This window comes from Cucurbita pepo, chromosome 3, assembly GCF_057944985.1.
Source record: "Cucurbita pepo subsp. pepo isolate OVF chromosome 3, ASM5794498v1, whole genome shotgun sequence".
Classification (NCBI taxonomy): Eukaryota; Viridiplantae; Streptophyta; class Magnoliopsida; order Cucurbitales; family Cucurbitaceae; genus Cucurbita; species Cucurbita pepo.
The window spans coordinates 14,032,444-14,056,820 of NC_141800.1; the positions used below are offsets into that span (position 1 = coordinate 14,032,444).

The 24,377-nt window shown below is 34.8% G+C and overlaps 2 protein-coding genes across 3 annotated transcripts; both read right to left on the minus strand.

Moving 5' to 3' along the window:
- Positions 1-94: 94 nt before the first annotated feature.
- Positions 95-4,057, minus strand: LOC111791018 (NADP-dependent malic enzyme). Its single transcript, XM_023672190.2, has 20 exons — positions 3,878-4,057; positions 3,484-3,737; positions 3,263-3,383; positions 3,115-3,189; positions 2,842-2,993; positions 2,661-2,766; positions 2,516-2,581; positions 2,344-2,439; positions 2,168-2,239; positions 2,019-2,102; positions 1,849-1,947; positions 1,732-1,779; positions 1,606-1,659; positions 1,422-1,520; positions 1,253-1,342; positions 1,102-1,179; positions 946-1,020; positions 763-853; positions 493-621; positions 95-403 (listed from the first exon to the last, which is right to left on the minus strand). Exons 1-20 carry the CDS (start codon positions 3,905-3,907, stop codon positions 315-317), a joined length of 1,908 nt encoding a protein of 635 aa, XP_023527958.1. The 5' UTR covers positions 3,908-4,057; the 3' UTR covers positions 95-314.
- A 1,697-nt stretch (positions 4,058-5,754) lies between these two features.
- On the minus strand, positions 5,755-12,755 carry LOC111791864 (ABC transporter G family member 35). 2 transcript variants are annotated; one of them, XM_023673363.2, is made up of 20 exons: positions 12,255-12,755; positions 11,889-12,183; positions 11,651-11,810; positions 11,483-11,559; positions 11,340-11,393; positions 11,042-11,132; positions 10,649-10,950; positions 9,927-10,525; positions 9,687-9,847; positions 9,460-9,569; positions 9,213-9,366; positions 8,974-9,126; positions 8,715-8,878; positions 8,293-8,625; positions 7,917-8,207; positions 7,761-7,844; positions 7,547-7,680; positions 7,238-7,465; positions 6,339-6,765; positions 5,755-6,250 (listed from the first exon to the last, which is right to left on the minus strand). In XM_023673363.2, the coding sequence occupies exons 1-20, from the start codon at positions 12,623-12,625 to the stop codon at positions 5,978-5,980; spliced, it is 4,461 nt and encodes a 1,486-aa protein (XP_023529131.2). In that variant the 5' UTR covers positions 12,626-12,755; the 3' UTR covers positions 5,755-5,977. The 2 variants fall into 2 exon arrangements, with proteins under 2 accessions (XP_023529131.2, XP_086978328.1); XM_087122202.1 differs by having other exon boundaries at positions 7,761-8,207.
- Between the last annotated feature and the right edge of the window lie 11,622 nt (positions 12,756-24,377).

Genomic DNA, 24,377 nt, shown 5'->3' on the forward strand with positions numbered 1-24,377 from the left:
TCTCACTGTATGAATAAAACGTTTACAAATTATGTTAGTATGTTTCTTCAGCTTAGGACTCAATTTAGTTACGTATTGGATTCTTGGTCATGAGTTCACCTCAAATTTTGAGCACAAGTTTCCATTCAATTTCATGAAAATCTTGAAACACTTACTTCCCTTTCCCATTTTTTTTTTTTCACAACTAATACAAACTACAGCTGATTTCTAAACCACCAAACGGCTTACACAACAAAAGTACTGAAAATAGAAGAAACATTATCAGAGAATAAACGAACGATACGACATAGGTACAGTGGACTAACGACGCTAAGCTACCGGTAATTTTGATAGCTAGGACTATACATACAGCCCTCAGCATATTGCACCAGATCTCTAGGTTGAGGGAGGCGAGTGGCCAAACCTATGAGACAGAATTTGAAATGGGAAAATGATTAGCAGATTCAAACTCTTTGAAAATTTTGTGAAAGGGAAATGAGGTTGAAATCTCACCAAGTTCATAAGCTTTTGCAGCCACACTGGCAGCAATATGTGCTGAAATCTTCCTGATTTTGGCAAATGGAGGAAAGATGAGTCCTCTGTCGAAGTCGTCTTGGGTCACTTGTGAAGCCAAAGCTTCGGCTGATTGTAATGAACAAGTACATCAGTAACGATCGAAACCCGAGACTTAAACATAGCAATGGACTCTAGTTCATCTAAGCTTTGAAAGAATGTGCACTGTCTCTAATATACTTTAATCTTAATAGGCTTTTGAGTACTTACAGGCTGCTAGAAGCAAGTCATCGTGAACGCGGATTGTGCCCGACATAATTAACCCCAAACCGAATCCAGGAAAGATATATGCATTGTTTGACTGAATTGTTAATAAATCACCAAGGAATAATATTAACACCCAAATCATTCATGATATGATTTTAGCTTAGAATTGAATTGAAATGTGAGGACCTGGCCAGGTACAAACTCTTTCCCCTTGTAATTAACTGGATCAAATGGGCTCCCACTTGCGAAAATGGCACTACCCTGAAAGCAACAACTCAACCACGTGATACAAGATGAATATTCATTGTGTTCTTGAGGGAGGGGACAGAACCATTGTATTACCTGACTCCATTTATAAGCTTCTTCAGCAGTACATTCAGATTGAGAAGTTGGGTTGGAAAGTGAGAAAATGATAGGTTTCTGCAACAAGTTACCCAAATCATGAACAGATCGGTATACGCTCTTCAGAAAGTGAAAAGGACGGATTAAATACCTCATTGATTGAGGCCATAGTCTCCACAACTTCTTTGGTGAATGCTCGTCCCACGCCTGACGTTCCAATCAAGATGGTCGGTTTGATTTCCTGACGTGAAATGGTAAGTAAAAGACGTGATTCAAATTATGAATATGCATTTGTAGAAGTACATTAAAAGATTTGATACCTTAACGGCATCAATGAGTTCCTTGATAGGTTTGTGTTCATGAGCCCAAGGTTTCTTGAAATGTTGGAGAGTATCCTTCCTAGAACTTACAATCAGTCCCTGAGGAAAGAACAAATAAATGAATCAGAAATTCAAAAAACTTCCTGAATGATGAACACCTTCTCAAGCTTGATGAACAAGTTACCTTCGAATCCACGAGCCAGACTTTTTTGCGCGTCTCTTCCAACGGAGCATTGGTCTACACAAACGACTAGCTCTTGTTAATTAAAATGAAGATTGACTTAATGAATTCTGAACAAGGGCTATGAACCTGTTTTGATATCTCAAGGGCAATGAGCGCTGCAATTCCAGTACCAGCCTGAAACAACCAACGCAAACTTAAGAGGAGCTTTTATTAGATGTTAGACACGATTCGGTATGAACTTACTTCTCCAGCACCAAGGAATAAAAATCTATGGTCAGCTAAGGAGCCACCAACGAACTTTAGAGCTGTAATGAGCCCAGCAAGTACCACGGACGCTGTCCCCTGAGATTCAACGATGACAATTACGGTACAGTTGATTGAAATTAGTCAAGAGTAAAGTCCAGGGTTTTAACCTGAATGTCATCATTAAAGACCAGATGAGTTGCGCCATATTTTGCAAGCAAATCGAATGCGTTATGGTTTGCGAAGTCTTCGAACTTTAAAACGTGGAAATTGAGTTAGAACAATATCTGAATGAGTATGTGTAGTTATAGCAACATACCTGAATTAGGAGCTTCTCCCCATAATGCTGTTTGACCGCAGTCATGAATTCGTCGATAAGTTCAGCATATTCCTACATTGAGAAAAATCATCCCACTTCAGCTCGGAATTCGCTAAGTATGCCTTGTCACATTGAACTAGAAATGATACATTGTCGAGAGAGAAGGTATCACAAACCTGCCCCGTAGCTCTCTTTTGCCTGAGCCCGATGTAAAACTCGTCATTCAACAACTCCTCATTGTTTGTCCCAACATCAATGGTTACTGGCAAGCACTGAAAACCCCCGAAAATCAACGGTGAACCGACAAGAAAAAGAAATGAAGCATAAAGCATGGATGTCGATACTCACCACAGAAGGATGAACACCTCCAAGTGCAGTATATAAAGAGAGTTTCCCAACAGGTATGCCCATCCCCTGAAACATTAACATGGATTTCGCTCTGTGTTAGGATCAGTTCATATCTCAATTTCAAGCTTCAGATGATGGAATTAACCTGACATCCAAGATCCCCTAGCCCCAAAATTCTCTCCCCATCAGTAACTACAATGACTTGAATGTTCCTCTCAGGCCAATTCCTCAAGACCTCAAGGATCTTCCCCCTGCAAAAGAAACTCAACCATTTCAACACAAAAAAACCAAGAAAGAAATGCATCGATGCAATCGACGGGCTATACTTTTCTCTCAAACTGATATAGAGGCCCTGTGGATGCCTGAAGATGCTTCCATATTTCTGGCAAGCTTCACCCACGGTTGGTGTATACACAACTGGGAGTAATTCTTCTACATGATCTATAAGCAGCTTGTAAAACATCTTTTCATTCCTCTCCTGAAAAAGGGTACAACAAAACAAGTTTCACTAATGTATTTCCAAGGAATGATGCATAATTTTTGTATTCAAGCATCATTTAATAGTCCTAGTACTAAAAAATGAGATGAACAATGGGTACCTGAAGATCCATCATTGCCATGTACTTGAGCAATGGTACTTGATATCGACGGATATTGTGCAACATCTTCTTGAGCTGGAAAGTTAATAACAAACTAGGAATGTAAAACTTATAATGGGGCTGAAGGGTATCACAAAGGAAGGCTAACCTGCACATTTTGAGCAAGAACTGTGGGGGGTAGAAGACCGCGCAAGTAATGGGCGTCTCTTTCTTTCTCAGTAAACGCAAGCTCTTTGTTATGGCGTGGATTTCGCAATAAATTATACCCACTAAGGTTTCAGCAAAAAGCAACACAAAGAGAGAAAATCAGCTATGAAAAGGGTTTGCAGAGTTCAACCAAGTCAGAACAGGAACAGAGACGGTCTTCACCTGGCGACAGAGACGGTCCATGGTGTCATGATTTGTTCTTCCGTGGAGGCGGAGGCGGCAGGGGTGGATTTGGGTTCCACTTCAAACACCGGCGACGGAGCATTGGGAATTTCTTTCACACTGTTGTTGTCCACCACAACACTGCCACTTCGATCGCCGGCTCGAACATGCAAGTCCATTGACACCACTTTCAGAGCCACCGGCCGCCGTCTTCCGGTGGCGGAGGGAGTGGAGCAAGGTGTAGAAACACCCATCTGGGTCGGACAAGAAAAAAACAAGCAACATTGAAGAAATCAGAGAAATAAAAAAAAAAAAAAAAAGCAAATTGAAAGGAACCCAGATACAAAAACATAAACCGGAAGCTCGTAAAAGTAATGGATTGAAATAGGAATACCAGGAAACTGGTTGTGCTCAAGGAGATCATGGTGAGGAGGTTTGTCCACCAAAATTTGATCTCTCTTCCCCAGAATCTGTTTCTCTGCACCTGGTTACTGTTTTTTAGTCTAAGCAGGAAGAAGAAGAAGAAGAAGAATAACGGCTCGGGAAATTGGGAAACTTATAGAACCTCAAAACATGGGTGCATGTCTCTTTTTTTAAATTTATTTATTTATTTATAATTCATTTGTTGTTGTTTTTTTTTTTTTTTTTTTTTTTTTAATTTTAAAAAACTTTGAAAACGAAATAAATAAGATAAATTTTTAATGATTATCGTAAGCTCATTAATGTATAGGCTAATCAAGATTTAATCCCAACTTGTTAAAATAATTAAGTAAATTTCTCTATTAAGTACATTGTTATAATTTAAAGAAACAAATAATTATTTTCCCCTTTTTAAATATAACAAAATTTCAGTTAAAATATATTATTTTCATCGGTTTTACTCTCTAAATTTGGTTATGGTTAAATAAAAGCTTATATTTGGAAATTTTGAAATAAAAAGTAATTTTAGGGAGAGATTTTGAGGGTAGGTGGGTTTCCAAGGCAGGAAAGGGAATTCCAGTGGGAGCATTTGATGGGAATGAAATTCCAATGTGGGAAAAAGAGGAACCTATAGGGTGAGAACACGTGGAGGCCACACTGAGCTGCTGTGACTGACAGACGGTAGCTTTAAGGAAAGGCCGACACCTCAATCCACCACTGCACAATCCATTGAATTGTTGGAGGAGCGCACTATTTGGCATCAGATTGCTGCACCCATATTCCTTCTACTTCACTCCGTTTGGTCAGGGCTGCTTCCGCCCCTGGGTTTGTATGAACCATGGAGGCCAAATTTCTTGGTCTTCTCCGCCCTCCACAAAACAAACCTATTAGGCATGCTCCTCGAGCTAGCTCTTTTCGGCTGTAGCCGGATGCTTAGAGGTACAACGACCGTCATGTATCATATATGACATGATTATCATCTCATGTCATTATAACATATCATATTATCTTAACATAACATATCATATTCTCGTAAGGTAACATGTCATCATCACATAACAGGCATATCAAATACTTGATATGTGCAAGGCCTATTGGATATGTGTCATCGTGCATAAGATAATTCTTCCAACCAGGTCAATAATAGAGTCACTTACTTGGATGGCCTTACCAAAGTTCTATCTAACTCCAATTAACTTACTTTCGTCCCTTGAATTCGTTCGTGCTAATAATAAGCTGTTTCCCAACCGAAGCTGAGTGAGCCGGTAGGGGAGACACGCATCACGCACGTGTACGGAGGCTGGAGCAAGCGCAGGTCGTCGGACGGGTCAGGTCCCCTTCTCGGGTACGCGGGTTGTATTTGCAAGGTGCGTGTGGTTGTGGGCTGCAGATTGGTTATTGGGTCGCAGATTGCAGATAGGTTGCTGGGCTGCGTACGTCAGTTGGGCTGTGGGCCGCTGGTTGCAGGTAGGTTGCCCCGAGTCCGAATCCGAATCCGAATCCGAATCCGATGGGTTGCTTCTTCTTCACCCGACTGTCCAGCGATGGTTTTCGTTCGTTTCTCTCTTCTCGAAATCGTGTTCCGACAATCCTCTGATCGAGATCCGACCACCGTGGCTCCATGTCGAATTCGGTGACTGAGTAGCTGAGCGAGGAGGCCTTTGTAGCGACGTGGGAGGTTTCATTTCGCAAGGTCTCCGGCAACTGCTCTATATTATTATTATTTTTATACCGTAATCGAATTTTATTGAAATTAGTGAGTTCCAACATACTCAATGTTTATGTTTATGTTTATGCTGTCTCCATGATTAAGATCAATTTGAACAAATTTTGGTGGACAAACAGTAATCATCATTGGAATGAGTTTACTTTAAATTAATAAAATATAATCTCACACAGCCTTAAATTTAAGACAATCTAATAATACCCTTTACATTTAACCATACAAATATATCAAAACTTTTAAAATGATCGAAGATTATCGTCATTATACTTTTAATACATATATTCACAGGAATTGGCTATATTTATGTATCGATGCATTATGAAGAGGCTGTGTTTGGCTACCTCTTTTCTACCTCATTTGGAAGTTCAATGTCTTTATGCAATACGCAAACATGAAGGCAAAGAAGGCTGCAAAACCAACCAAAACTCCTGCTACTGGCCCCATGAAGTTAGGATCATAACCGAAGTTGCTTTCAATGTAAGATCTTATAGCAACTTTCCCAGTTGCTCCGGGCACGGATATCAGTGTCTCGTCGTCGCCATACTGTGATATGATCATCCCGTATACGGTCCAGGCTATCGGGCAGATCCAGTAATACCACACCCACCACTTTGGAATTCTCTGAAGTTTCAAAAAAGTTTCATTAGATTTATAGATATGGATGGTTTAAATTGATTCTCGTAATATTTGAGCTCGAAAGGCGCCTTACCGGTCTTGGGACGAAGAAGCCAGAGAAGAGGTTGAAGAGTGCATAGAATGCTGCTGCGAATATGGCTGCTACATGATGGTTTGGTGTAATGGAGACAGTCATCATTCCATAGTATGTGAAGTAGAGGAAGGAGAAGAAGTTGATGAAGTAAAACCAGAAGAATTTTGGAGCTGTCCATTGAAAGCTGACCATGGAGTACACGATGAGAGTATAGTAGGTTGTTTGAACCAGAATGAATGGGATCTCTACCAACACCTGGGCAAGGGCATAAGGTAATGCAGAATACATTCCTGCAGCTCTTTCTCTGTAGAACACAGTTCTCTCCACTGACACTATGGGTTGTACAGTTTGGCAATTATTGATTCCAACAAATAATACAGCAGCATACATGGCCCCGATGACCATGGTCAGATCGGTCGAGCTTTCCCTGAACGATTGAACAACAATGTCAAAACTAGTTCTCAAATAGTAGATTATTTGGATGATTGTGTAACAGCCTAAGACCACCGCTAGCAGATATTGTCTTTTTTGAGTTTTTCCTTTCAGGCTTCCCCTCAAGGTTTTAAAAATACGTCTACTAGGGAAAGGTTTCCACACCCTTAAAAATAATGCTTCGTTCTCCTCTCCAACCGATGTGGGATCTCACAATCCACTCTCATTCGGGGCTCAGCCTTCTCGCTGGCACATCATCTGGTGTCTGGCTCTGATACCATTTGTTTGCTCAAGCCCACCAATAGCAAATATTGTCCTATTTGGGTTTTCCCTTTCAGGCTTCCCCTCAAGGTTTTTAAAACGCGTCTACTAGGGAGAGGTTTCCACACCCTTATAAAGAATGTTTCGTTCTCCTCTCCAACCGATATGGGATCTCACAGATGGTAAGGGCAGAAAAGAAAACGTACCTTTTGGTGCCAACCTTCCAGAAAACAGTCCCAATCATGAGAGCAGCAGCCAAGGTGAAAAAGTATCTGACTAAGTTGTAATCAGGGCTTCTCCAGTAAGTCCACCATTGTTTCCAAAGGCAGCATTTCAACTGCCCCCATGTTGATTGTGAGTATTGACTCTCAAAATACAGGTCCTTGGCACCCGGTGGGGGTGTGCTTAAGTCTGTAACCAGCTCCTTGTTTCGCCTATTTCATTAAAATTCTTTTAGAACAAAAACAAAAGCTTGGAACCTAATACTTTTCTGACATCATTCATGTTTTACTTACTTATACAAGGGTGATGATTTGTAATGTTCAGCAAAGTCCATTCCGAGACGAACTTCAGCAGCTACAGAGCTTACTTCCAACATCCAAGTAGCTGGATTATACTTCTCTTTGATTTTGGGCACTCCAGGAATTGACTATAAACAAGTTAATCCAAAATGAGGGAACTGTTCTTTCTTTGAAAAAGTAATAGATGAATGAAAGGAACATTAAGTACCTCAAAATACTCGATGATTTTGTGAGAATTGCGACCCAAAGGTCCAAAGTAGATCACTTGGCCTCCTCTTTTCATTAATAGCAACTGAGATACACGGGGTATTGAATGAGTATCACACAAAGAGATAGACAGAGAGAAAGGAGAGAGGATATTTACCTCATCAAAGGCTTCAAATATATCAATGCTAGGTTGGTGAATAGTGCAAACCACTGTTCTTCCAGTATCCACAGTGTTTCTAACAGCTCTCATGACAATGGCAGCCGCCCGAGCATCAAGACCAGAAGTTGGTTCATCCATGAAGATGATTGAGGGGTTAGCAACAAGCTCCACTGCAATTGTCAATCTTTTTCTCTGTTCTGTAGACAACCCTGTAACTCCTGGTAGCCCTACTATAGCATCCTTAAGGTTGTCTATCTCCACCAAGTCCATCACTTCATCCACAAACACCTACAAAAGACAACCAAAACACACCAATTTAGCAATATATTCGTCAGGAACTATTAACAAGACATGATAATACTATTGTTCTTACCATCTTTTCCTCTTTGCTGACTTCTTTTGGGAGCCTAAGGAAAGCTGAGTAAATTAAGGACTCCCGAATCGTGACTTGAGGAGAATGGATATCATTTTGCTCACAATATCCAGATATTCTTGCAAATGTTTCTTGTTTTTTAGGGAACCCTGAAATTTTGATATCCCCTTCAATGTAACCTCCTGTTTTTCTTCCTGCTAAGACATCCATCAAAGTTGTCTTTCCAGCTCCACTGACACCCATCAGTGCAGTGAGGACTCCAGGACGAAAAGCACCCGTGACTCCACGCAGAAGTTGTAGCCTATCCTCTGTAACTCCTTGTTCTTTCATTTCCTGTTATGATTAGATTAGAACAATCAACTATGGAGGTAATTCAATGCTAAGTCATGACAGAATAAGTGATGAAAGTGTTTGTTTCTTACAGGAGGCATGTCCACGAAGTAATTCACAGTGTCAAAGGACATTGCAAGAGGACTAAAAGGAAGGATCATTCCCTTCTTGCCAGCAACACCATTGGTCTCCTCAATTAAGGAACTTGAATTTCTTCTTAATCCATTGCTACTCATTCTTTGCATATTCATTTCTCCTGGAAAAAATTCAAAACAAAGATCATGTAAGCAACGTGATCATAACTGACCATTTTTATACAGTCATAATGGTTTAATCTATTCTTTTCCTCACTTGTATTGTTTCCATCCGAAGCTGATAAAGATCGAGGGAACGAATCTTTTTTCGACATCGGTCTTCTTAGTCTCGGTTCTTGCGAATCCTCTTGGTTAGCCTCCATCTCCGACGCTGTTTCTTCAGATATTATTGCTTGATGCTTTGTGAGTGCTAAAACATGAAAGAATAAGTTTGATTAGAAGAGTTTTAACAAAAATGATATGCTTACACAAGTGAGGCAGAATGAGAAATCTTACGATTAAGATAGGTAAGTGCAATTGTGAAAAGGATATTGAAGAGAATTGCAAAACCAAGAATAGCTGCAATGCCAATCCAATACCAATTCCTATCAGGAAAAACATTAAAATTCTGCAGCACCTTCACACCTAAGCTAACCGTAGTATTTGGAACCTGCAATAGAATGACAATCAAAGATACTCATAAGCAACCTTTTCCATGTACTGTTTTCTATTTCGTTCTTCAGAAGTGCTACTAAATGCATACCATCTTGTTCATCCACCTAGGGGCAAACATTTCATTAACAGTGATAGCATTGAAACCATAAGTTAGAGGTGATATCCAGTAACCCCATATCCACCATTTGGGAATTTCACCTGTTTCATTAACAAAATAAGAAATTCATCCTTAATCACAAACTATTTGATGTGGGTCTTGTTGAATGAATCGAATCAACACTTGTAATCATGTTATTATGTCAATTGCTAACTTACTTCGAGGAATGATAAAGCCACCCAGTAGAAATATAAGGAGAAGAATCAGTGACCCTCCAGTGTTGGCAATGATCATGCTTCTACAGACACCAGCTATGAGCCTAAACACTCCAGCAGCCATTTGTTGGACAAGAAATATCAACAACAATTGCTTGAAGAATCTGCAAAATCCAAATGAATCTAAGTTATTGAACTATACATGAAGATTTCCATTGCATAATTCCGCAAGAATTTTCTAACCTGCTAGCCTCAGGAGCAAATCCAATGGTGTAATAAGTGACCAGCAACCAAACAACAGATTCAAGTATGGAAGTGGGGATTCCAAGAATGACAGTAGGGATAGTGTAAGTCCATGGAGGGTGGAATTTAAGATCTCTCTGTTTGTAAAATACCGGAAGTCTAGCAATGGTCATAGAAAGCTCAGAGAAGCCATTAAACATATTGCTAACCAAGGAAAACAGAAGAGCCCCAATAAAGACCGCCCCATCCGACTCATCTCTGGTGTGCATTCTCGTCCTTAGAAACAATGTGGATGCTATAATGGCAACGATTATGATCTGAACGGTTTTGAAGACGTAAACGAACGAGTTTCGCTTAATGAGTAGCCATTCTTTGTCAAAACAAGCTTTGAGAAGCTCCATTTTGGGGACAACATTTTCAGAGAAAACCAGAGCCGCTTTATGACCACGAGACTTGTCGTATGGGATTGAGAGCTCATTGTCCAACCTCAACCCGACATGGAAGCGCTTGAATCTACCGGCAAATTCCGACACCGAAATGTACCGGTACGGCTTCCTCCGGTCTCCCCAATATTGCTCTTGATCCTTTCTCGAAGTAACCTGAGCCAAAAGAAAATTACAAAAATGCCCTCCATTTAAAAAAAAATATAAAATTTCACCCATTTTAAAAACTATATATTTATTATATTAATAAACTAATTTTATGCAATTTCGATATATTACCTCTTGTAAGAAGTCAGCAGTTCCCTTTCTTTCTGGGCATTTGAATCCACAAGATTCAAAAAATTCAACGACGTGTTCGCGTGGGCCCTGATACACAATCTGACCCTCGGAGACGAGAATGATGTCATCGAAAAGATCGAACGTCTCGGGAGCAGGTTGGAGCAGGGACATCAAGATTGTTCCCTCAGTCAAGTGCACAATTTGTTGTAGGCATTTGACAATTTGGTAAGTTGTGGAGCTATCAAGGCCAGTTGATATTTCATCCATAAACAATGTTTTGGTGGGCCCAACAATCATTTCTCCTGTATTTAAAGCCCATAATTTAGTTCATATTGGGCCTCCGGTTAAGCAAAAGCCCATGTAATAATAATATTTTAAGGAAATATAATGAACCTGTAGTAACTCTCTTTTTTTGTCCACCGGATATTCCCCTTATCATTTCATCTCCCACAATAGTGTCCTTGCAAATATCAAGTCCAAGTATCTGTTCAACAAATTCAACGTTTTTATTATTATTTTATTTATAAATTATAAATAAATAAATAAATAAATAAATCAAATATTTTAAAGATAAGAGAGTAGGTGGAGAGAGGAGAAAATCAGAAAAGGAGGCTGGCTGGGGTTAGGTTAAGTGGTTACGGATTTGTTAATATTTTTTTTGACCTTTCACTTCGGGAACCGGTAAACTTACTTTGAGAGTGTAGTCGGTAATCAAGCTGCTCTCCACACCCTCCATGGCGGTTGCCTGTAATTTCCAATTAATTATTTATTTTCCTTTTTTTTTTTTATATTTAAATATAAACATGTTGGTAATAATTACGAAAATAAAATAACCTTCATGAAAAGGTCCACTTCCGCCTCGGGTTTGATTCCGGCGTCCTTCTCTCTTCTGGCAAGCTCACTCAACAGTTCTTAAGAAAAAAAAATTTAAAAAAATTAATTATAATTTAAAATTAAAATATAAAAAGTAATTTAAAATAAAATAAATAAATAAAAAATTACCATAACGAGTCCCAACTCCTTGGCACCTTGCAGAGAAATCAAGGGTTTCTTTAACGGTCATAATTCCAATATGAACATCGTTTTGGCTAATGTACGCCGATGTTTTTTGTGGAACAAAGTCTTTCAATTTGTGTCCGTTGTATGTCACTCCTCCCTTTACCTGTCAAACCCATCAATTTCTTTTATTTATTTTTGATTCTACTTAAAATTTAATTTAATTATTGGTAGGTTTGTTTACCTTTAAACTTGGGTCTAATTTTCCTGCCAACGCCAACAACAACGTTGTTTTTCCCGAGGATGGGGGTCCTAGCAAGAGTGTCATCCTCGATGGTTTGATGATACCCGATGCATCTTTAAGAATAGTGAGTTTCGTTTGCTTAGCTAATTTTATACCAAACAAGCCAACCACTGACTCTGCCATGTTTCTTGCTACGTTTGGCAACGTTGGTAAAGCTCTGTTTCCCACGTGACAATCTGCTTCGATTGTTAGATGTTCGAATCTCACTTCAACGGTTGGGAGTCGGATTCCGACTCTGAAAAAAACAAACGTGAAATTAAAATCAAAATTATTAATCATAAGTTGACACGTGGGCCCGAAAATTACCGGTCAATTCTGTTCTTCTGTTTAATCAAGAACTTCTCGTTATCCTCTTCTGCGACTTTGAAAATCCGATCAATAAAATCCTGGCGGTCACTGACACCGAGCTTCCGGACGTCGACTTCCTTATGAACCGGCAAGTTTCCGGCGAGGGTCGGGTCGGGTTCATTAACGGACTGCAAAATACTAGTTCGAAGGCGGTCGTATGTGGGAAGCTTTTCAATAGCGGCCCAGCGGAGAGCCTCTTCGTCTTCATCGACACGAGTGCTTCTGCGAGAAGGGTTCCCATTGGCGAAGACATCTTCCATGCTCCAACTGGCCCGGCTGAAACTCCGGCTAATACTCCGACTGAAATTCCGGCTAGTACGCCGCTCCATTTCTTAGTGGAAAAAGAATAAAGAATTTGTAGGAAGAAGGAAAGATGGGTTTTGTTAGGTAATTTTTGTTAAACGGCTCTCTGGTTCTTACTGTTTAATGAAAGAGAAGAAGAGAGGGTGTCATTTTGGGAGAGATAATGAAAAGGGGATTTATAAAGGGAAAGAAGCAACCGGATTTTTAGGAAATTAAAAAAAAAAAATGTCAAATTTGGAGAATAATAATTATTATATATTTATAAATTAAAATAAAATAAATTTGGTATTTGGGTTGAAAATTATTCAAACATGGCCAGCGTATACCCACCTTCCTTTCTGCATTTATTTAATTTCGGAATCGGTCCAATTTTTTTGCTAACTCTATTTTATTCTACTTTTTTTTTTTTTAAAATTTGTTAAATTAAAAATTAAAAAATGGGAATATCTATTAAAAAAAAAATTAAAATTTAAAAAGATGTTTTTTTTTTTAAATATTTTTTTAATTAGTTGATTTGATATTGAGTTTTGGTTTGGGTTACCTAACAACAGCGACATCCAACGGTTCAGTAGCTCTATCGTGCGCGCTCTTAGCCAGGGAGGGTGTGAACTTCCTATCCTTTGGTCAGTCAGAATGGTAAAGATTCCATTTTCATTTACTTTTCCATTTTACCTTTGTCATTTCATGGTTGTTGAGTGATTTTGGTCAAACAGTTTGACTTGGCTGATCGATTTTAAGTTAGAGTGGTCACATGCAGTAAAATTTGTTCATAGTTGATGTCGTATTTGTCAAACATGTTTTTTCATTTTTAAGTTAGCTCGAGTCTTGGGCCTTGGGACATAGTACACTTTAGGAAAAATACTATTTTGGGTGGTCGGTTCTTAGTAGGATCATAACTTGCAAGGTGTATATACTCATTTTGATATCAACTAAGGCATCAATCATTCAAGATAAACTTCAAAAAAAAAAACATGTGAAGAAAATGTTTATAAATTATTTTAGGATTTTGGAGCCACATTACAAAAGAATCAAATTTCATTTATTCTTGTATTGTTATAAATTTTGGGTAGATGACAATCTAGAGTTAAGGTGTTTTTTTTTTAAATTTATTTTTAGGTTACATTCACCTAGGTTAATTATGGTCATAAAGTATGAATATTACAAGCTCCTGAAATGTCAACGGTTTCATTTTGAGGCTATTTAAACCAGGGTAAGATATCTTTTTGTAAAGGAGACTTGAAAAATGTAGTAAAAATAGCATTTTTGCTTTCCTTTTCCAATGACTAAGTTTCTTTGCAATTTTATTTAGTTTAGATGGCATGTTTAGAATCATTCAAACTTTACATGATCAATCTTGCTTGTAGAGTGGTTCGAATCTCAGACAAATATTTTTTCTCAAAGATATTCGATCAACAAGGTAATCCGAATCTTACTTCCCTTCATGTGATTCCGTATCACATTTGTTAATCACAACAAACGTTTAAGTACGTGGAGATCTTGCTACAATGTTTTCTAATTGATTTCAAGTGTTTGAGCAATCTATAATTCAATTTCGACTTGAATTGAGAGACTATTTATTTAATCGAGCTAGAAATATCACTCAAATCAAGTGATTTTTGATCTCGTGTTTGTTCGTATATTTAGTTTAATTAAAAGATGGAAAATTCAAAAGAGAAAAAGATATTGATTTTGTTAGAAAGTTGGTGAAAAAAGGAGGTTGGTGAGTGATGAAATGAATGTGGGGGTAGGTAAGCCTAGATAAGTTGCATCCTTGTTTTATTCTAAAATATAATATTATTTTCACCTATTCAATTCAACTATTCATGTGAATACAGCCATAATCAACCAATAATTCATCCAATAACTTCTCACAACCTTGTAATAAATTAAGAATAAGAAAAGTCATAATATATAATATTTTATATCTTTACTAAATCATCATATTTCTTCATCAACTTTATAATCATTAATTACTTTCATTCCCAAATCAATGATGATTTATAAATTTTATGGAAACACCACCCACCCACAAACCTAACAAAATTATTTCCAATCCATCCAAATTAGGCCCACTTTTGAAGGATCATTTAAATATTAATTATATACAATCAATATACGTCATTTATTCAAATTTTTCAAGGTAATTATTGAAAAAATCATTAAATTACCATTAAAAAATCAACCATTTCGAGGTAATTTAACGTATGACTCGTGTGCATGAGTAACTAAGTGAAAAGATTGCATTAAAAAAATGAATAATTTATTAATTTAATTTTCTATTTTCTAAACACGTTTAGAATATGGAAATGGTTTCTAAAGAACCTCGAAGTCATTAGGGTTTTTGTTGGCTATATTATGGTCGAACAAAATGCATTCCAACTTTTGAATTTACGTAGAAAGTTTTGTCGAATCATTCGTAAGAGAAAAAAAATATACATTAATCAAATAAGAAGCTTTTGGTCCTTAAACTATGTCGTGAAAGAACACTTAATATTATTATTATTCAAATACAAACTTTATATTTTTTTTTCATGTAACAAAATATAAAAAAAATAGTAATTAAAAATGAGTATAAAGGGTTGGATGTTCTAGAACAATTTAGTTAATTAAAGGTGCGAAAAAATATTCATTTTACACATTTTATTTAATTATATTTGTTGAGAATTATTGTGAGTGAGTCCCACATCGGTTAATTTAGGAAATGATTATACGTTTATAAGTAAAGAAATACATCTTTGTTTGTATAAGCCATTTTAAAGAATTTCAAAGTAGAGTCATGAGAGCTTATGCTCAAAGTCGACAATGTCATACAATTGTGGAGAGTCGTGATTCCGTATGATTTAAGCAATTAATTTAGAAATAAAAATAATGATAATAGAATATAATGAGAAAGATGTGTAGCCAGTTACCAACTAAAATTTAAATCATTTTTACTATTAAGAAGTGCATGAACCAATTCTTCCAAAGTCCATATTAAAGCAGAATTCAATCAAATCAAATTAAATTATTTTCCCACTAGTTATTAATGAAATTAAATTATTTACACTAAAGTATGGATATATATTGCACTAATTGATGCCCTGCCGTCACTATACTCTAAAAAATTATATTAAAAATATTTATTTATTAAAAAGTCCCATCTTAATTAAACTTCCACTTTCTCTCCCACTTGGTAGTTGATAAGGATGCATGGCACAACAAATTTATCTTTTATCATACGTTAGGTGTAGCACGTAAATTTTTCACACATTAACACGAATCATTTCATAGAATCGTAATAAAAAAAAAAAATATATTGATATAGATGATGACTTTCAATTATTTTAAGCATTTTTTAGTTATTTTATTGTCAAAATTACTCTCGTTCAGATATGACGTTGGTTCATTCATATACTTCTTATATTAAAAAAAAATGTGAGTAATTTTAAATAATAAGATGATGGAATGATTGGATCCACTAGTGAAGTTGGAGGCAATTTAAAATAAGAGAATTATGAAACGTAATGGCGGCTAAACGAACTAATAATGAAATGTTTAGTGTTAAATAATTTGCAAATGTTGGGGTTTGTATCACGTTTAAATTTCTTCCTTTTTTTAAATAAAAATCATTAAGAGAGAGAGAAAAAAGGAATGGGTTGGTTGGTGAAGGTCAAGCCACCCAAGGGAGACGCGCAGAGACAGAGACAGAAGACAATTGCATGGAAAAGTCAACTAAGGTAGACTCTTTCCTTCTGTGTCGCCATCAATGTGGGTCCCTTTTTCATTTTTATTTATTTAACTTTTTTTTTTGTTTTATTTCAAATCAATTTTACTGTTCCTTTAATTCATTTTTTTTTTTATAATCAAATTTGGAAATTGTTTGTCCAATCCTATTTTCCCCTCATGGCCGTCGGTCAACGCCGCCATAATTAAATATAATTTTTTATATTAAAAACTCAACAACCATAATAATTTAAATAAATATAATGAGTGATTATTTCAATTAATTAATTAATTAATTTTGAGTCCTGCATTTTGTATAAATAGAAATATGAGCTTTAAAATGAAAGATTTGAAGTTTTCCAAAAAAATGTTATTATTGTGTGTATTTATTAAAGGTTGACCATGTGAATGAAATTGGAAAGTTGGAAGATTCGTTATGACTTCCTTAGTTTGGTAACTATATATATATATATATATATATATATATATGTCTTTATATTCCCAAATTTGCAAAGTCCTTCATTTAATTTCTCCTGCAATTCCCTGCTTCTCTCTCGTGACCAAAGGTACCAATTATATGCTTTTTATTTCCTTTACTAAAGTTTTGAGAATTTCTTCCTACTATTTATTAATATAAATTTTTAAATTTATTCGAAGTTATTTGAATCATCTCTTAAAAAAAAAAAAAATATAAATAAATTATGAGGGTTTAATTCTAAAATTTTTGAATTTGTAATTTTGTATCGAATAAATTTGTACCGGTAGAATATATATTTTGTAAAATTAAATATTAATTTATTTAATTAACTTAATATTATGAAACCATAAATTAATTATCTCTAAATAATCTTTGAATTAAAAAAAAAAAAAAGAATTGAATAGGTTAAGATTTTATTTTGAGTAATTGGGCCAAATGGGGATGGGTACATTCTAATGGCCGTTTAAACAAGCTTTGTTAAAGAAAAATTATTAAGAACTCGGAATAGATCGTGGGAGAGCCTATGAATTGGTGACCCGAGCAATTAAAATAGAATTCACAACTCAATTTAACTCAATCTTTTTTACTGGTTGAATTGGATTAGGTTGTTGAATTTTTTTTTTTGATTATTTATAAAAATTATACTTACTTACCGTCATGTTACATTTATCCACTATATGCATTCACAATGGACAATGCAATACTAATATTGATTATAAACATAATTTTTTTTTTATCTTTGTAATAACATTAAAAGTATGGTAGGGTTAGTTTGTAACATAGTCCGACTATGTCGGACTATCCTACCAAACCATTATAACATTAAAAGTTGGTTTGTAACCAACCCTACTAAACATATTGGGACTATCCAACTCAAACCATAAAATTTTTTTTGTTTGAATCTTAAATAAAAACTATGTTTTTAATGTTATTTATCAAATTGAAAAATTTAAAATAAAAATCAAGCTATTATTTTAAAAACAAGGATTTCTTCTATGAAAACTAACAACCATTGACAGCTACCTAGTATATATTTGATTTTAATTCAAAGCTATTATCTTTAATTTTAGGATATGCTTCACTTTCATATACAATAGTTCCATGACTTTCTTGCATATGGAACTCACTTGGCAAGCATCGTTTTCATATTCCCTAAGAAACGAATCACTTTCATACGTAATTAAGTATCACTTTTATACACACCGATATTACATGTGCATGACATGATTGTTAAGTGAGATATTTCATAAATGATATCATGGACTTTAACGTTTATAGTAAAATCTTCAAAACAATATAGCAGAAAATAAATAACGTGAAATATTAAATAAAATAAGAAAAGAATAAGACAACCTAAAGACTACAGACAACCTGAATCATCTACCCTAGCTCTAATCCCATGACCATCATTGCGATGTCGTCATCCTTGCAAAGGTGTGTTACCTTTATTTAAAAAATAAGAGTAAGAACATGACTTGTATTTTAAGAAATACTTGGTAAATAACCCATTCCTTGGATTAAGAAATGCAATCACATGCAATCATGTTTGGACCTATTGTTTACTAAAACATAATCTATTTGTCAGTCCCATAATCCTTTTGTCTTTGCACCTTCAAGCTCATAATTTTAAACTTAGGCCCTGTTGTTCTTTTGATCCGATCAATTGGTTTCTCGTTTCTTTCGAGAACCTCAACAAACTTGAAGACAATGTTTATGAGGTTAGTGTTGAGGATTGTTGGGAGGAAATCCAACATTGGTTAACTTAGGGAATGATCCTGAGTTTATAAGCAAGGAATAATCTCCATTGACTGTTTATGCTCACAATCCACCCCCTTGGGCGCCCAACGTCCTCGTTGGCGCACCGCTCGGTATTTGACTCTATACTATTTGTAACAACCCAAGCATACCTCTATCAGATATTGTTCGCTTTCGGCTTTCCAAAAAAAATTAAAAATGTTTAACAGGCTAATTGGTAACTTCTTGATATGATTAGTGACTCATTGATATGATTATGGAATTTTAAGCATGTTTATGCTTGTTTATCCCCTAATTGTGTTTTCATGGCCTGTTAATAGGTTGCTTTGTGTAACTGTGTTCACACTCAGCTTGAATAGAGTGGATTATAAGATCCCACATCGATTGAAAAGAGAAACGAGTATTAGTAAGGACGTTGGTCCCGAAGGAGGGATAGATTTTGAGATCCAACATCTGTTGTTTTATAAGGGTGTGAAAACCATTTTTTATAAGAGTTTATAAGAGTTTGAAAATCTCTCTGTAATAAAGAAAAGCGTTGAAGTAGTTGTATTGGATCGTAAGAAAAATGATAGGGTCACCCTGTTTGGTGCCATACCGAAAAGACAGAGGAGCCTGCAGCTGCAAAAAGAGTTCAAAAATGGCGGTTTGGGCGTTCATGGCAGTGAAGTGCAGCGGCATATACCCAAAGTTATTGAATTGAAGAGCCAGTTGAGGATGATGACTCAATACAACTCCTCCCACATCTGCATGTCCACCTGAGCAAGATATTCTTGCTCACTGCATGAGCCAAACCATAGAAAAATATGAGAAGGTTGACAATAACATCAAACTCTCAAATCTACGTCTACATACACTAGCAAGCTATACCAAACTTTCACGCTAAACTTTGAGTTAAAAATAACTAACTAACAAAAAAAAAAAAAAAAATCGGAACTGGGTCCTCTAACATTTTAGGAAGTTCATATGAACATTGTGTGTGGGGACGATTTGGAGATCTCGTATTATCTGTATACAATGCTAATAGGACAATGGTTGGTAGGCATGAGGGGGTTGTTCCCTTGAGAATTTCTTGACAATAATAATTATGAGTATGAGTATTATTAGAAAGCCACTAACTAATTGCTAATAGCAGTTTATGAGTTAGAGCTATGACAGGGTCGTGCCTCACTTTTAATAACTACATATGAGTTGAAGAAAGATCACAAGAAAGAGTAGAGAATTAAGTAGATGAGATAATCCTAATGATATAGATAGCTCCAAAAAGTTAAATGATGATAGACAATAAAAAAAAAAAAATGAAAAACTATGAAATGAGAGAACTCTTAGATGATTCAGTAGATCTTAGAGGCGAGCCTCAATAAATTTATTACTTAAATATATTCCATAAGACCTAAGAACAATATTAGATGTAGGTTTGATATTAGATTTAAGAACGATTTAATAGCCTACTAGTAGGTTACGTAGTGAATATTTATATATTTATCCATGCTACTTTTCTTTTTCAAACGAAAACTGAATCGAGGGAAGAGTTGTGAATAGAGCATACATCTTATGAATATTTAGAATATACATCTGATGAATATTTATGGGAAGAAAGTATTTTCTAAACTTTTTCCTAATTCTCCTGAATAAATCACTAAACTTGTTTAATTACTCACAATTCTTTTAAAATTATTCTACAAATCCGTAACTTTTTCTATTAAGTCAAGTTTGTTGATTGACAAAAGTACGGAAAACTTTTGATCGGTCGGTAACAATAATGCAATTTGGGGGCATGTAAAGTGTTGTTAGCACAAAAAGAAAGATCACTGACAAAGCAAGTGTAGCACTTCCAAAAATGTGTCTAACCCCATTAGAAGGCACAGCAGATGAGGCAGATGAGTGGGCACATGAACATATTGTAATCTTCTTTTACCAAAGTCACCTCATTTTCTGAATTTAACTCTTCTATGCTTACCATAAATACTACGCCCACCACATATCTACGGCTATCCACTCATGTCACCAAACACTTATACTAAACAAACATTCTAAAGTTGTCCCTTTCTTAAGCTACTCACTCATACCCTACCTTCCACATTTAACTTCATAGTAACGATATTGTCATGTTTTAGAAGGAAAGAAAGAAGATTAAGAACGTATTAAAGAAGAGAGAAAATAGTACGAAAAATGGAGAAGTGTTAAGACATAAAATTAAGTTTTAAGAAAGTGATTAAAATGTGTGAAGCGAGCCATTTATTTCCATTTTAGTTACTAATGTTATAGTTGATTAAGGTTGTTGGGTGGTGATTAAAATAGAATATATGAGATCATTATATTTATTTGATACTGATTATACATTAAACCCAGATTGTTTGATGAGTTAGGTTTGGAATATATATATATATATATATATGTATGTATATATACAATTTGAAATGTTGATATCTATCAAACTCAGCTGCCTTCTGGGACATACCCATAATTACAAGAATCTTCAATCACAATGATGGAAATTTTGGTGATTTTCTTCATTAATTCAACCATTTCTCTTTCGTCGTGTATCATTCGGCAGCCACCACGTTGAAAATCATGTGTGCCGCCTCTCTAACTTTATTATTCAAACTATTTTTTTTTTTTTTTTTTTACTTTATTTGGATTATTCGGAAGATGTTTCTCACTGTTTATTTTGTTAAGAATAAAAAATAGAATTGGATCGAAAGTGCAACAAACATAGGTGGACTTACAAGGATGATATATCTAGTGGAAGGTGATCCCAATTCATCTGTTGTCCTTTATTCTCATCTCTGTCACTTTTTTTCTATTCTTCCTCTTCTCCTGTTTTGATGTTCTTCTTATACTCTGATACCATGTTAAGAATGAGAAGCACTCATACCAGGTTAAAAATGAGAAAGATTGAAAGTCCAACAAATATAAGTGGGACTTTCAATTCTAGTTATATGATAAGATAAGGAATCATTACAAGGGAAATAAGATTCGGATTACCTTGTTGATCGAATATCTCAAGGCAAGAACATTTGTTTGAGATTCGAATCACTCCACAAGCAAGATCGATCATGTCTAGCTTGAATGTTCTCGTTGATCAAATATCTCAACGCAAGAACACTTGTTTGAGATTCGAATCACTCCACAAGCAAGATTGATCATGTCGAGCTTGAATGATTCTACATGCAACCTAAACTACATAGAATTGCAAAGAAACTTAGCCATTGGCTAAAAAAGAGCATAAATGCTTCTTTTACTACATTTTTCAAGTCCGCTTACAAATACAACATACAAGGCTTTATATAGCCTCAAAAATGAAACTATTAAAGGCATTCCAAGAGTGGTAACATTCATACTTTACGACCATAATTAGCCATTATGTAAATATAACCTAAAGTAAATAAAAAATCTTAAAATACATTAATGAAATACAATAACTCTCCATTGTAACCCACCCAAAATTTATAAGAATGAAACTTCATTCTTTTTCAACGTGGCATGAATTGAAACATCTTTTGATAATTTTGACAACCTTTTCTTCACATCTTCATTGAAGTATATTGTAGGATTAATGTCTCTTGGTTCATATCATTATATTTCTCATTTTTAATATGGTATCAGAGATTCTCATTCTTAACATGGTACGAAAGGTTCTCATTCTTAACATATTTACTATATATATATATATAAATATTTTCTTTTTCGAGAGATCTCATATCTTTAACATGATTTTCCTTTATATGTGTATGGTGATTTAGGAATTAATCAAATGTTTAACCATTTATCTCAATTTATCAACTTAAATTTACTATATTAATATTTTAATCTTTCACTTATTATCATTTCAAACATCATTTAATCTTCCCATGTCATGTCTAGAATTCAAGTAATAATTTGGAATTTAGATTTCTAACACTAGACCACCTGATATTCTCTTACTGCATCTTACTTATTTTGAACTACTTTTAAAAGCTAAGACTATCTCCACAGACTTACACAAATCTTTTTTACATGTTTTATCCTAGAAAAAAAGGGTCGTCGAAAAATTCACCAGATTCTTCCCCAGACTATTTAGTTGAGCTTTTTGGGAGGAAGGTGTGTTTTTCTTTTCCTTCATCGTCCTTACGATCGGGAGACGAGTAGAGGTGAAGTAGAAAACGGAGAGAGAAAGAAATCGAAACTGTGAAGTTCGGTAAGGAAGAAGAGTTCCACGAATCGAGTTCTAGGTCAACTAAGACCATGTCATGAAATGTTTTATGAAATGATATGCCGCATAGTAATTGTTTGTGTATGCATTCCTCAACCTCAACGGTAGAATTAATTACTGAGTATTTTTTAAAATACTCCAGTAAAGATAAGGCACCCATGGTACGAATGCTAGCTGCATTTGTGTTTAAATTGCAACCCTTAAATCAGATCAAAGTGTTTTCATTCTTTTGAATTTATGTTATTTTGTTTCTACTATTTTGTTGATGGTTACTTTTATTTGAAATAAATTTCAAGAACATTTAAGTCCATGACATCGTTACAAAATGTATTAAATAAATTTTCTCACACATATTAAAGATATCATACATACGGTGACAACTTGTTTTTAATAAAAAAAAAATTAGGTTGGTATATGTCTTACATGCTTTTGAAGAAATTTTTGTAAGAAGTCACCTAACATATAATTGTTTCAAGCAAAAATATGTTTATTTTTAAAATTTATATGATTGAACCATTGAAGATGATAGTGCACGTACGTACATTGTGTAACCCTCAATTAACAGGCAATTAGATGGTAATTTGGATTAATTTATTATCGTGGGATATTGACTAATGGACGCATTATCACGTAAAAGAAACCCTAATCCTCTTTCATAAGCAAACTAAACAAAGATTAGCAAAACAAAAACCTGATTCCAGCTGTGTTTAATTAATTTAATTTGACTTAATTCATTAACCCATGACTTTAATACACTTCATTGCATTTCAAATATATATATATATATATTCTTAATAATTTCTTAAAAGTAACTTCTAAATTAATCCAAAATTTTATGTGTTTTTTATTTGTTAATTTTTTTTTTAACACACTTATACTATTTTGAATTGGGAAAAAAATCAACATTTTAATGTTTTTTTTTTTAAAAAGTAGGTAATAAAAAGATGAAAAGCGTGGTATCCTCCAAATAATTATGGATGTCCTTTAGAAATTATCGGGTTTTTTACATTTTTTTTATTTAATTTCTTTAGCACGTTTTTCACCCTCAGTTATTATAATATTAATCCCACATATATATATTTGACAATTTTTTTAAAAAAAAAATCATAATTTTCTCATTAGAAAATAATTTTAAGAATATAATTATTACCTTCTTTTACTTAGAAGGAAATTATCTCAACTCTTTTCTTATTTTTAAATTTGGAAATAATAGTGTGATTATTTAATGAAACTACATGTTAATTACACCATTAATCCATTTTAATCACTTTCTTAATACCCGCACGCATTAAAATGGTATCAAAAGCTAACAACTTCTTCTAAGTTTGAAACTTTCACTTTTATCTCGTGAAATTCAGTTAATTTTTTTTTTGGATAAGTTTTCGATTCTTTAAGAAAATTTTGTTGCTATGATTGAGTTGTCTCTTGAAGACGATGAAACATGTGAGATCCCACGTCGGTTGGAGAGAAGAATAAAACACTTTTTAAAAGGGTGTGAATATCTCTCCCTAATAGACACGTTACCAAATAAACTCATTAACATTAACTTAGAATAGAGGTTGATAATGCGACTAAGATTTTAAAGAAAAAAACGAAAAAAGTTTTAGGTAGGAATAATGATACACCCATATATTTATTCTTCATGGTTGAG